The sequence below is a fragment of the Siniperca chuatsi genome, linkage group LG17 (assembly GCF_020085105.1).
Source record: "Siniperca chuatsi isolate FFG_IHB_CAS linkage group LG17, ASM2008510v1, whole genome shotgun sequence".
NCBI classification, from domain to species: domain Eukaryota; kingdom Metazoa; phylum Chordata; class Actinopteri; order Centrarchiformes; family Sinipercidae; genus Siniperca; species Siniperca chuatsi.
The window spans coordinates 20,900,660-20,914,927 of NC_058058.1; the positions used below are offsets into that span (position 1 = coordinate 20,900,660).

General features: G+C 40.4%; 1 protein-coding gene across 1 annotated transcript; it reads left to right on the top strand.

The window, feature by feature from the left end:
- The first annotated feature begins 239 nt into the window (after positions 1–239).
- Positions 240–2,504, top strand: med10 (mediator complex subunit 10). The gene is made up of 4 exons (XM_044171566.1): positions 240–510; positions 599–682; positions 1,207–1,309; positions 1,684–2,504. The coding sequence occupies exons 1-4, from the start codon at positions 389–391 to the stop codon at positions 1,777–1,779; spliced, it is 405 nt and encodes a 134-aa protein (XP_044027501.1). The 5' UTR covers positions 240–388; the 3' UTR covers positions 1,780–2,504.
- The last annotated feature ends 11,764 nt before the right edge of the window (positions 2,505–14,268 follow it).

A 14,268-nucleotide genomic window follows, 5' to 3' on the forward strand; every position in this document is an offset into this window, starting at 1 on the left:
TGACACAGCACATATTTCCAAATTAAAGAATATATATTCTCAATATGATTTAAATAAATTATTGTACAATGCTGATTTCGATGCAGTCAAGTCACCTTTACTCTGCAGTAATGAACTCCAGTCATTTTATGGTCTTGACAAAGAAGCTTCTTCCTAACTGGCAGCACGACACTTTGATGCTTTAAGCGTCAGTTAACGACAATCTGTCATTGGTTGTTACCTAGGTAGCAGAAGAGTACCCAAAGCGATTGGCTAGTTTATTGCCGTAAAGCAGTTCGGCGATGTGACCGTCGTTAGTTGGTGGCTAACAGTAAACCTATTCTTTGACAAAAGGACTCTTAAGCGTAAGTTCTATGTATTTTTAGTGGTTTGATAACAGTTAATTAAGATGGCTGAAAAATTTGATAATCTGGAGGAGCATCTAGAGAAATTTATCGAGAATATTCGACAGTTGGGAATCATCGTCAGCGACTTCCAGCCTAGCAGCCAAGCAGGACTCAACCAAAAACTGTGAGTCATGTTTTATTGAGAACGTTATAATGGTACGAGTCAACAAATCAGCATTATGTTCACCTGTTCTGCTCATTTTTCTTTTCAGAAATTTCATGATATCTGGACTGCAAGATATTGAGAAGTGCCGTCAACAGCTTCATGAGATCAACGTACCGCTGGAGGTCTTTGAGTGAGTCCAGCTGTTATATTGTTGTCCCTCTCCGGCTTTATAACCCATATAATAGTCTTTTTTTTCTTTACGTATCTGCTGTTCTCTGTCATTGCTGTATTGGCGTGATTACACGTATTTGTTGTGTGGAGAGAATACATATCGCTTTGCGTTAAAGCCACGCTAAACCCCATTTGAAAATCTGGCGATTTTATAGTTTCATTCCTTGTCCGCAAATCTGGTAATTTTACATGCCTCGTGTTACTTTTATTCTGGATTGTTGAGAGCCACTTCACATTTCGGTATACACATACTATAAAAATAACATCTTAGACTTTATGAAGTGGTTCACTCTTTTTGTTGATGATTAAGAAAATGATTTAGAAGGATTTAGAAAAACTCTGGAGTCTCATATTATGGAATGTGTCTGTGTCAGGAAGGAAGGCCAACTTATCAAAGTTAGCTAATGGAATTTATAATTCCTTATCTGTGCTTCATAGCTTCATCACAGTTCCCTCGACTGATATTATTCCTTGGGTTTGCAGATACATTGACCAAGGTCGAAACCCTCAGCTGTACACCAAGGAATGTCTGGAGAGAGCCTTGGCGAGGAACGAACAGGTCAAAGGGAAGATTGACACCATGACGGTAAGAGATAAGGCCAGGGTTACTGAGATTCCCCACCCGTGACACTGCAGGAATAAACAGAGCCAACAAACTATTTCACTGATTAAGTGCTCCCAAGCACATTTAGGAATTTCTAAAAAGATAAAAATGCTCCATTTCAAGGATCATCTTCATTACACAAAGAAGTTAATAGATATATATTTTTTATTCAGTTGTGTCTAATGTTTTTTTGTTATTTGGTGATACAAATGGACACAAGGCAGCTTGTACTGATGAGGTCTTAAGTTACTATGTCCATGGCATAAACATACATAACCTTAGTTGTCTTCAACATAAAATGAAAAGCAGTTATATTTCAGTAATAAACCAACCTCTACTGTTGTATTTTATTACAGAAATTCAAGAGCCTTCTAATCTCCGAGCTCAGCAAAGTGTTTCCAGAGGAGATGTCCAAGTATAAGGCTATACATGGTGAAGATGCCCCCTCCTAGTGACTGCTGCACCATGACCCCTGACCTTCAACCTGTGACCCTTGAAGTGAAAGCCTGAATGGAGTTTGACCAAGCAGGATCATCTGTGGTTGCCAGCAGAATATGATAATAACCCATTATTATTTTTCGCAGATATTGTGATGCTGTTGCCGACCTGAGGGAGAAGGTTTATTTTCTGCTCAGCACCCTGACTCAGCCAATCCTCTCCTTTCTCTACATTTAAACTTCATTAAAAAAAAAATACAAAACAAGTATATGGGACAAGTGGAGAGAAAAAAACAAATACTTTTCTGCACTGGATTGTTATGTTGCCAGGAGACACATTTGTTTTTAATGTACCTGCTGATGCATGGACACTGAGTTAGCAGCAGAAGCAGTTTCTACAACTCCCAAATGTACAGAAGAAAATGTTCAAGAGCTGCAAGACACCTGTCTGATTCTGCATTAAGGAATTTACTCCATCAGTTGTACATACAGTATATTTATACTCTTACACTCTACCTTTTGTAATGCTTTCTAATCATTGTGCAACATACATTTGTACCACACACAGTTCATGACATTTTGTATCAAGCTCAGGTTTCTAATGGCCACGATTATTGAATGCAAATGTTATTTGACGGTAATTCTGTGCCTGATCACTTGACATGGTCAGAAATGAGTCCACTCTTTATTTGTAACTTGTTTGTATTATAATTTTTTGTTATTAAATGATCCTTGTTGGACTGATGCTGTTTGGTCTGTTTCATTACATTGGTGAAAAGAATATTTTTGGCAACTGATTCAATCAAATAAGTCACTTGTGAGGTTTGTATGCTTCAATTTTACAGAATAAGTCACAACTGATGATGCAAAGATGATAAATGTACAGAGTATAAAAGTATAGTATTTGCTGGCAACCATCCCGAAAAATTGTATACGATCAAGTAAATCTTCAATATTTTTCAAGCATTCATGGAGCATTGTGAAATGTTAATGTAAATGTACTATTTCAGTTAAAATGCAAGTACTCATGTACTCAAGAACATGTTTCCCCTAAATATGATTTTCAGGGATGAAAAACAACAAATACTGTAAACACCACTGACAACTGCTAAAACACGTACTACTATTTTTACTCATACCTAACTTTGCTGCTATTGCTACTATAAATAATATAATATTCACAAAAAAAATGGGTAATTCTGTGGAATTATTTTAAAATCCCACAATCAAGATTTTCAAAGAACTGAAACATGGGTAAATGTGTTAGTGGGTCACCTACGGACATGACGATGTATCAGTGACGTGTTCAGGGTCACTCAGCTCAAATGTCTCCTCCGGAACATCTTGCATTGTAACTATAGACTGCCTGTGTAAGTGTGTGTCTGCCTGTCCATAAGACAAGGACAGTTGCTCTGGAAACAGACAGGGCTGAGTCATCAGGCAGGTTGCGGCCCGACACGCCTCCTCCTGCTGGGGTTTAACCACAGCGACATGCCCCTCTGACCCTGGAGGCCCATCCTCTGGGACAGAAGGAGGGAAATGAGCCCTGTTATTAGTTTGTGATCTATGCAGCCAAGTACGCTGTCACTCTTCCCTGAGGATTTCTGCACACGTCTCGTTTTGTCAGCCGTGGTTTAATGTAGATTCAGCTTCCACCTTTTATTGGGGGAGGAGGTGGAGAATTCTGTTTCTTATTTGTTTCTCAATCTGCTTTTTCGGATGTTACAATATACCTGATTTTACAGCCTAAACATATTTCTGTGGAATATTAAAATCTTACACTTTCTTGGTTTTTTAAAGGAATAGTTTGACATGTTTGGAAATACGCTTATTCACTATCTTGCAGAGTTACATGAGACGACTGATACCACTCTCATGTCTATACAATAAATATAAGGCTACAGTCAGCAGCCGGTAAGCTTAGCTTAGCACAAAGACTGAAAACAAGAGGAAACAGCTAGTCTGGCTTTGTTTGAAGGTAACAAAATCCACATACAAACACCTCTAAAGCTCACTAATTAACACGAAAAACCGAAGTGTAAAATCGCATGTTGGGGTTTTACGAGGGGTTACAACTCCAGGAAGTCACTGTGCCTGGCCAAGAAATAGTTTGGCACACAACCCCCCATGAAACCACAATTTGTCATTTTTAAACTTCGGTTTTTGTATGGTAGGTGCTGGTACAGGTGGATTTTGTCACCTTCGGACAGAGCCAGGCTAGCTGTTTCTCTTTGTTTCCAGTTTTTGTGCTAAGCTAAGCTAACTGGCTGCTGGCTGCAGCTGCATATTTACCATACAAACATAAGAATGGTATTGATCTTCTCATCTAACTCTCTACAAGAGAAGTGAATAAGAATATTTTCCCAAAATGTCAAACTATTCCACACACACAGTTACTGTTGAGTTCATAATTTATTTTGGCAAGGACAGTTGTGTGCAAATCTGAAAAACCTTCGTTGGATGTGTGCTAGATACAAAAAAACATGTTATGAGGGATTAATAATAGAATGTATTTAACACAATTATCCCCTTCACTTTAATTTAATCATTATTATATCAATTATATGACACTAATTGTCTTCTCACTACAACAGTGTTTTCACAGAGAAGGGTTCAATCATTCATATGCAATAAAATGGATAAATATGTTTTTTAATGATTAAAAAGAGCTTGTTTCATCAAAAGCAAAACTTAATAATATCTCATATCAGAGCAAGGTTGTTTTTCAACAACACTTGTGTATTTCATAAGGTTTCAAAGTTGTGTCCCCACTTTTTGTCAACATCATCAGACATTCATTAAAATGTAATAAAATCAGGCAATATCAGGGATAGCTTTCACTCTGAAGGACCCCCTGCCACATTTCACCTCTGCAGAGTGCATCAATGTCAGACAGGCTCTGGTAAGTTTTAGAATATCCATCCATCCATCCATTTTCTACCAGACAGGACTGGAGCCTATCTGGTGGACAGTGAGTTTTAGAATATTGTAAATCTTAATGTTAATATTTTCTGTGTCACAACCATGACATGTCAACACCCTCTTCCAATTTTTGAGGAAATTATTTGAAATGTTTACATAATTTTATTCTCCTGAAGTAGGTTCTGTTAGCAAAAACAAAATGGCCACTACATGAACATTTGTTTTGTGAAAGAAATGCCTAATGTGTCAACACCGTCAGATGTCAGTGATGGTGATGAATGATGCTGACGGGCCAACGGCTGTGCTGTGAGAGAGGTGTCAGAATGGGCACCAGAACCGGAGCAAGGCAAGCGGGGAACGTACTCGGGCTCAGCAGCCTCCCAGTGAACACGGCTGGACCGGGTCCAGACACAGCCTGCAAGACCTAATGGAGGCCAGTGTGACGACAGGAATATAGTACCGAGGTGGTTTTCTTGCTGGATTTGGCTCCTGGCACCCCGGGACTGACCCCGCCATAACCCCCCCGCTCAGGCCTCCTGATGCACGATCTCCCTTTTGCTCCTCTCCTGCTACACGTATCTCCTGTCCCTGCCTGAATCTGCTGTATCTTTGTCGTCCCCATAGTCAGAGTCCTGGTAGGAGCCGCTGTAAATTACCTCGGTACCGTATTCCCTGTCGTCAAACTGGCCTCCGTCGGTCTTGGAGGCTGTGTTCGGGTGTTCGGTCCCGGTCAGGCCGTCTTCACTGTTTTGGCTGACACCCAGCATCCTGGGTGTCAGCCAAAACAGCTCATACTTACGGAGTGCGAGCGCGAGCAACAGAATCCTGACTGCAGTTCACTTAACGGCCACTGGTGTCATAAATAACAAGGATTTTCTGAAAATTCCACATAGTACCTTTAAATTTGTATATGAAAATCTTGCTGAATCTGAGATGAGATCCAATGTAAACTGATAGGTAACACCTATTTGTTTTATTTTTTTATATAGCTGTTTTTAAAAGTTACTTTGTTCCCATAGGAGATGCACAGCATACTGTTCTAAGATGAGATAAAACATCTACATATACATCTATAGATCATTTGTGTTCCAATAATGTCAACTCTGTCAGGTCTATGTTACCTCCGTCAGATGAATATTTTGATAATATTTCACAATGATTTTTCATATTTGTTGAGGAATTGTTGTAAAGGTAAAGTTAAAATTCTTACACAGTCCAATTGAAAAAACACAGATGGAAATCTTTATAATATATATGTGTATATACATATATATTTTTTGTGGCCTCTGTCAGTCTTGGTAACAATTAGTGTTTACTATACTTCTTATAGGTCTAGCATAATGTAAGTGAAAATGAATTTGGGTTTTGTGTGTCTGATGGTGGTAAAAATCACATTTTGATAAAAAAGAGAAAAGTTGGGAGGTTGTAACAAAGCGTAGCTCAGTATGTTAGATACATAAATGCAGTTTAATTTGTCTGAGCAAAAAGTTTTATTTTTTCAATGGTGCACCCTGTTTTGTCCCACTTCTCAGTAATCAGTGAGTGCCTATATTAAGTATTTTTTCCATTAATTAGTGTAAAAAAAAACGTAATTAAATGTAAAAAATTGTTAAAATGGTATAATTTGGGAATGATACAGTGATGTTTTAATATGTTTTATGATGCTTCCCATCACACCTTTAACGCTAAAAGTTTCATAAGGACCAAAAACAGGAAACCCATGATGCAATCAGCAGAGTAAACTGCTTGAATTTGAGGTAGTGATCACCTCACAGTACCTGTACTTCAGTAAGGACGCAAACATTCCTTTTCTTCCCTCAGAGTACCTTGAGCATTATTTGTTGGATGCTATCAGCCACCTCCATTTCTCTGCTCTTCATTTGTAGCCGAGTTTTACCCTTTGACCCGGCTTCTCTGTCTGTGGATGACGAACATCCTCACTGCAGTGAGTCACAGCGGTGCTGGTCAAGGGCACCCTTTCAATCCAATAACAAGCTAATTCAGAGAGATGAGAAAATAAATTAAATGCTGTTTTTATCCAGTTTGTGGATGTGTCTGCATACCATGACATTTCATTAACAGGGGTGACACTCTGACTGTGTGTGTGGATGTGTGTCATGATGCTTGACTAACCAGCAAAGGAGAGGAGAGGGAGAGAGTATTGTACAGCAAATATGTCTCTGTATGAAGTGCTGAGGTGTGTTGGATGACTCATCCAAGGTGACTGAGTCTTTCTCTCTCTCACCTCCTCTTCTTGTGCGCCCCGGCTCGACACCCCCGAACAAACATCCTCTTCCTTTACTTAGGTTACCCTCTTCCCTCTTTTTCAATGGTCTTCTTCTGTGGCATCTTTCTCTGCATTCCCCGAGGAGCAGTGGTGGGTGGTGGAAGTATGTCAGCGGTGTTGATTGAAATGATTCATGTGGAGGTGGACTCTTGTCCCCTTTGTTATTTGTTGTTCTCATAGGCTTGAAGGGTACTTTAATGTAGGAGGACATATAACACGCTGGGTGGAGTAAGTACTGTAACTGCCCTGTGATATTTCATTTTGTGTAAATGGGACACTCAACAAATTTCTTTTCAAAAACAACGGCATGAGTGCATTCAGCCGTTGACTTTATCCTGCAGGTATCACATTGTGAGGGGTGTTTGGTGTAGTATCAGGTGATCTGTTGCCTTTGCAGCCTCTAAATAGTTAATTCGGTTCCCTGAAAACATGAATTGAGGTCAAAGAAAGGCATTAATTCATGACATGCAGTTAGTTATCATGGCATCAGGCAAACAACCTCCAATTTAATCAATGAATCAATTTTATTTTTGCTTAGCTGAGAGATCTTATCCTCTTAAAATACATTATGAATTCAACATTGTTTATGTGTGATCTATCTACATTTATTTGATGAAGCCTTGTGTCTTAAAAAGGTACTTAACTAGAGAACCTACTAATGACCTAATGTCACCTCTCGCCCCCATAAAAAGAGTGTCCAGCTCCAGGTAATTTTTATTTAACACCAATTGTCTGACTTTTCAGGTTAATTCTAGTAAGGGTACTGTGAGGAAGGTGTTCTTTAATTTAATAGTTCTATCATGTAACATTATCAACATCACAGACCTACTTTTTAATTTTATCTGAGTATATTTTTGCACAAGTCATTTTACTTGTACTTGAGTAAAATATTCTAGTGCTCTTTCCATCCCTGTCAATTAGACCAGCCTTAACAACTCTTTAGCTTCCTGTGGTATTTGGTCTTCCCTGTTCTGTCTCCCTTTGTTAGCATCGTGGTGTGGTAGCTCGCCACTCGACTTGATTTTGCCTGTCACGCTGGGTGGCGTTTAACCTGCAAAACCTGCAGCACCTCTTGGGCTTGTGGAGAATGGTGTTCATGAAAGGCCTCTGAAAACAGAAATAGAAAATAGACGCTGGAGCATAAGTCACTTGTTCTGCAGTGTGTACTGACTTTAGCTTGTTTTACCCTCCGTCATGCTGCCTTGAAGCCTTTTCCTTTTGGTGCCTGTGGGCTGTGGACCTTTAGAAGCTTGGCCGTGCTCCATCGTTTGTGTAATGCATCACATTTCTCCTATTTTTTATTTTATCTTCATGCAAATGCTTTGGGAGTTTAGGCTGGAATGGCAGTTGAAATGTAAAATCCTCCCTTGCCCTTGGGTTGGCGCAGGAAACACAAAAGGGGGGGCTGCTGCCTTTGATGCTATTAGCATAATGTCTTTCTGATGCTAATGCTAAGTGCCTCAGACTGACCACTGAAGCTCACACGGCCCACAGCCACGATGGGCTTACATGTCTGCTGATTGCGCTCTCCCTCGCTCTTGTCTCAAGCATTGTGACGACTGGCTGTCTTGCCTCAGCTTAGTGTCATTCACCTTCTCAATGAAGGTCGGGAGGCGGACCCCCTCTTCCTTCTGTCGCCCTGGTCACCATGGAAACACCCCTCCCATTCGCCGTCACCCACCCTTTCTCTCTGCTCTCTGGACAATGGCTTTTGCTGTGTGTGTGTGTGTGTGTGCGCGCGTATGTGTGTGTGTGTCCAAGTGTCGTATGGTTAAAAGTGTGTGTGTGTGTGTTGGGGTAATAGGCCCTGTCTCATCACAGCTGATTTGTGTTGGCAATTCTCCAGTACTACAGTGCTCAGATATGAATTGTAAAACACATCACAGCAGGAGTTACACTCCTGCGTATTGCTCTCTGAACATCTATTAACTTCACCCCCCCCACACACACACACAGATACAGAGGCACACAGTGTGAGTCAAGTCAAAGAGCCCTGTTGTGGAGGTGAGCAGGGCCCGATTGTGTTGCAAACAGTGATGAGACACACTACACAAAGGCTAGTGAGGAGCACGACTGTTGTACCTTTTGGAAAGCTCTCAGGGGTGCCAGTGTCTGTTTAAATGGTGTGTGTGTGTGTGTGTGTGTGTGTGTGTGTGTGTGTGTGTGTGTGTGTGTGTAATGGCCAATAATGGGATAATAAAAACACTAAATCAAAACTATAAATTAGCCCAATGATGTCTGCTGCATAATGCTCCTCGCACCTGCTGCAGCAAAGCACCCGTCAACAGCAGCTATTGAATTATTGCGCTAAAAAAAACAAAAAAACCCCACCACAGATGGAAGTTAATAGATGGAAAATATTGCTTTCGTCTTCGCTTTGTGGCCCAACTGCTGGCAATATGTACTTTCCTCCTCTTCTCTCTTCCATCTCCTTTTTTGGATTTCCATTTTCATCTGCAGCCAGGCCCTTTTGCTGACAAGCATTAAGAGTGGGAGTGAACAAAACAGAAAGAGAGACAGAGAGGAAAGAGATAGAGAAGGGGGGAGGAGAGACAGAGTTGTTATAATTTCCCCCTGGTTTAATTATCTGAGCCTGTAGACGGCCCTACTCTTTCTCTCTTGTCGTTAAATGTTAGAGGTGAAAATGTGTATATCTGTATGCGTGTATGTGATATTCTTTCCCTTGTGTGTGTTACAAAGCACAAGGCACAGCAGCAGTGCTGAGCAGGGAATAGCCTTATCCCACTGTAATGTTTCAACCTTGCTCATTACACAGTAAAAAGAGGAAATGGATCATTTTCATCACCCGCTGTCACCATGTGATTGCACAAATCAATGAGTCATCATATTCAGTTATGATTTACTGTGCACTTGTGTAGTACTCCCTTCAATGCACCATGTATGATTACAGCTTCTAAATGATTCTTACTCTTCAAACAAGGCGTGGGAAGACAATCGGAGGAGATTCTCACATTTTTACAACCGCTATTGTGACATTGGTGTTTGCCAGAGGCTGTTTTGGCCTGAGGCCGTGTGTTTTCAGGATATCAAGACAAGTACTGGGGGAATTCTGCTTCATTATATATTTGCTGTTGTTGGTCTCTTTGTTCCAAATACTGCATGTCTTGTAGTTGATTTTATTTTATATCTTGTCTGTTGTTTTAAACAGCGATATACCTTTTTCCCAGCAGACATTGTCTCATGCCAAGCACACTTGTGCTTTTCCTGCTACGACATGTCAACGTGTCTGCTGTGAAAAAGACCTCACAGATCATTGCTGTGGTGTTTTTGCACTACTAAAACAGCAATTATTTTCTTCTGTATACCCACTGTGGCTAATGTTGCTAATGCTAACCACCAAGATTTTATTTCATCAATTTACTAACCAAAAACCAGTAGTGGAAAATACGTTTACTTTAAGTAGTCTGCTTAAATACAATTTTGGTGTGCTTGTAGCTACTTGGAGTATTTCCCTTTTTTGTTACTTTATACTTCAACTACCACTTTGTACTGCAGTACAATTATCTGATTGCTGGAGTTACTAGATTAAGACTCTACACACAAAACATAGAACTTCCCAACAACATATAAAATATTTTAAATAAGCTCCACCTCCACCAGCTACAACATTAAAATACTGTTAAGTTGTTAAGGCAAAAATAATGTTAAGGCATCAGTAATAATAATCCAATAATAATACTTTGAAAGCGACAATTCCGATTTACTTTTGACACTGAAGAACATTTTTCTGTTTATACTTGTGCGTAGAGCTGGCATGATTAGCCTATTAATCGATAAGTCAGTCGACAGAAAATGAACCAGCAACTGTTTTGATAATCAGTTCATCATTTAAATAATTTTTCAAGGACAAATGCCAAACATTATCTAGTTTCGAGTTAAATTCTCAAATGTGAGAAATGACAGAAAACTCAATATGTGTCCGTTTTGGACTGTTTCGGACAAAATAAGCAACTTCACGATTTCACGTTGGGTTCTTTGAGATTGTAATGGCCATTTTTCATCATTTCCTGGCATTTCATGGCCCAGATGATTAACTGATAAATTGATAAAATAAAATAATAAAAATCATTATTAGTCACTTAAGTCAAATTTTGAATGCTAGATTTTTACTTGTGGTATTGTTACTTTTACTTATGCAATGGATCTGATTTTCCACCATTGCATGAAACATAAGATACATGTGCAGCATGCATTGTAAGGAAAGAGCGCCAGACAGTGAATTTTTTTATTAGTGAAACAGAATATATTTAAATGAAAATGTTGCAGATCATTTTAAGATAGCTATGTGAGATTAATAGGTGGTGTCCCAAGTGGTAGAGTGAAATGTTAAATTGTTTCTTGAATAATTTCCCCTATAGTCAGCTGCTACACACCTCTATTGTCCTCAGGGTGTCTCTTTTATCCCTATGGACACACACACACACACACACACACACACACACACACACACACACACACACACACACACACACACACACACACACGTCAGGCTCCATAAAACCATAAAACTCACAGCCACTCCTTGCCTTTGTTTCGCCATTTGGCTTCAACTTCTGTCTTCTGATGTGACCTCCACAGAGGTCATCACATAAATGCCAAGCTGGTCGAACCCCTCCCCAACAAACATGCAGCGCACACCCCACCACCCAAAAGGTGACCTGGCCACATGTACATCACACAAACTTCCACACACCCACATCTGACCGCGAGCCAGCCCTGTACATCAAGAGGTCTTTCAAATTCAAATCTCTCTGGTACTAAAACTGACTGGCTCTCCAGAGGATCCAGAGAAAAACACACAGGATCAGTCCTTTACTTTGAGTAACTTTTAGCTGGTTTTATTTTAATGAGCAAAAATAAGTCTGGGAACAAGCCAAAATGATTAAAAATAAAACCTCAATTCCAAACCAGTTCCTCAGTACTCCAGATTAGAAACAAGATGTGGTCTTTGGATCAACGTTAGTATTTATCCGGCTTTTGTAATCCTTTCCACGCTTTCAATGCTTTCTCTGTTGATCTTATGAGTTTGCTGCTGTGCTCTGCCAAAAAGCAAACGTGACAAGTATTGTTGTTTTGGTCTCTGTTGTGGTCTGCAGTGTGGTAGGGTCGACTGTCTGCAGGTTGCAATCAGTGGGGAGTCTTTGTTGAAACCCTGAATGAAGCATTCTGGGATTTCTTTGGGATGCAGGTTGCCCAGGTCTTTGGGGGGATGATGGATACAAAATGTATTAATGGGCATATGTGTGTGTTTGCAGGGGTCATGTGTGTGGTGTGTGTGTGTGTAGGAGGAGGGTGGTTTGGGACAAAATGAGGTTGCCACCAGCATAATGAGGGCAGAAGTGTTTGTGTGTGTGTGTGTGTGTGTGTGTGTGTGTGTGTGTGTGTGTGTGTGTGTGTGTGTGTGTTTCAATACGACTGGCCACTGTATAATGGGCCAAGTAGGCCAAATTGTTTCAGGCTCGTGCTGAAGTCCCCGTGGCAGCAGATGTGGTGTTACACAGCTACAACAAAAGCTCATTAATCACTGTCTATAGTGTGTGTATTCGTGTGTGTGTGGATTCTTGTTCTGCTGGGTTCTTTTGCACGTATGCATTTTTTTTTCTATCTGTGTGTGTGTGTGTTTTTTGTGTGCCTGTGTGTGCTTTTTTGCAAGCGCAGCCACTTGTGTGTACAGTTTGATCTCATAGCGGGCTAAAGAAGGTAAGTGTGAAGCAGTGTGTGAACTCCCTGGTGTGTGTCTGTGTGTGTGTGTGTTGAGGCAGGGTGGGGTCTTCACAGTAGTCTAGCTGGGGGGCTATTATGTGACTCCAGCATCATAAAAAACCAGTAACAGCTATTGCTACTCTGCCGACACACACATACACGCACGCATATCTCTGCTTGAGGCATCATTCATCTCCAGAGATTCAGAACAGTCTTAAAATGATTTACACTATTAAGGTAACACAGTTTAGTGTGATGCTCCTATAAACACTTAACAAAAGCAAACACACACACACACACAACCATATTTCCAGCTGGAAAAGGTGTAGAGAGACCTGCGGTAATCTGATAAACACAATTCCCTTTGTTCTGTTTCTCTGGATCCTACCTACAATTACGTGTGATATTTGATCAGGTCAGAGGCAGTTTGTGCTGTGTTGCCCACACACACAAATATACACACCTCTTCATGGATGACTCAAACCCACAGTGCCTGAACCCACCTGCTGCCTACACTTGACTTATTCTAGAGTAGTGAATGGACAAAAGAAACCTAATCATCCCTCATCTGCCTCTCTCACTCTGTCTCCCACTCTCTTTCTGCCTCTCTTCTAACTTGTGTCTTCTTCAGGGCAGACTTTCTGTCCTCATCCGAGGTGGGAGGATCACAATGATGATGTTTGCCCACGGCTTCTCTTAATGACTTTTGATCAAGATGTTCCAGCAGAATTCATCCAAGTCCTAATGATTCTGGAGGAGGTCCAGATGTTGGCTTACGGTCTCAGTAGTTCAACTTCACAACAAAATGGATGAGTTTCCACTTTGGATGTCTAATGCTGTATTCACATTCCACGGGAAAGAATTGAATAATGCTGTTCATTTTGGATAGAAAATATTGATCAAGGTCATACTTTTTGAACTGTGAACTTTTCCTGACAACCTCTTGCGGTCATGCGAATAATGACTGTTTTCATTGATTGTTGATTGAACAACAAATGTATATGTTCAGTAGCAAAGACTGAAGGATTGTGACATTCTTAAACAGCCAAAAAAAGTCTTAGCAATGAAGACTGGGTGGAGAGATGGGTGTAAATAGTGCTAATAGTTTCTTTCAGTCATGAAGGCGATCATGTTCTTACCTTATAGATAACCACAATCTTTAACTAACACAAACCAAGACAAATTAGTTGTCAAAACATAGTAAAGTGAGAAATAGCTAGAAATCTTGCTCACTGCTGGTCTACTCACTACAACAGCAAAAACAAAAACATTATACATACATTTGAATGAGGTCACTGCGTTGATACAGTTGAGGTGCTGGTGCAGAGGCCTCCGGCAAAAAAACGCAGGTCCGTCCAGCAAAAAAGTTTAACCTGGCTCAACTTTTGCCGCACCGTAATGTGGCAAGGCGCTGCATAGGCCAATCAAATATGTGCAAGCGCACCTTCCTGGTGGACTACTTGGTAATGTGAAATCGTATTTCTACTGTTTACCTCGCGATCATCATGACAAAAGATGGAATCATTCACTTTTTGGTGCACAATAACTTTTTGGATGTTTCTAACAGAGGT

Bases quoted from the DNA above. Each gene is read 5' to 3' on its own strand.
- med10 (XM_044171566.1), top strand. From the start codon at position 389: ATGGCTGAAAAATTTGATAATCTGGAGGAGCATCTAGAGAAATTTATC. The intron at 511-598 runs GTGAGTCATGTT...TTTTCTTTTCAG, and splicing joins GCAGGACTCAACCAAAAACT to AAATTTCATGATATCTGGAC. The intron at 683-1,206 runs GTGAGTCCAGCT...TTGGGTTTGCAG, and splicing joins GTACCGCTGGAGGTCTTTGA to ATACATTGACCAAGGTCGAA.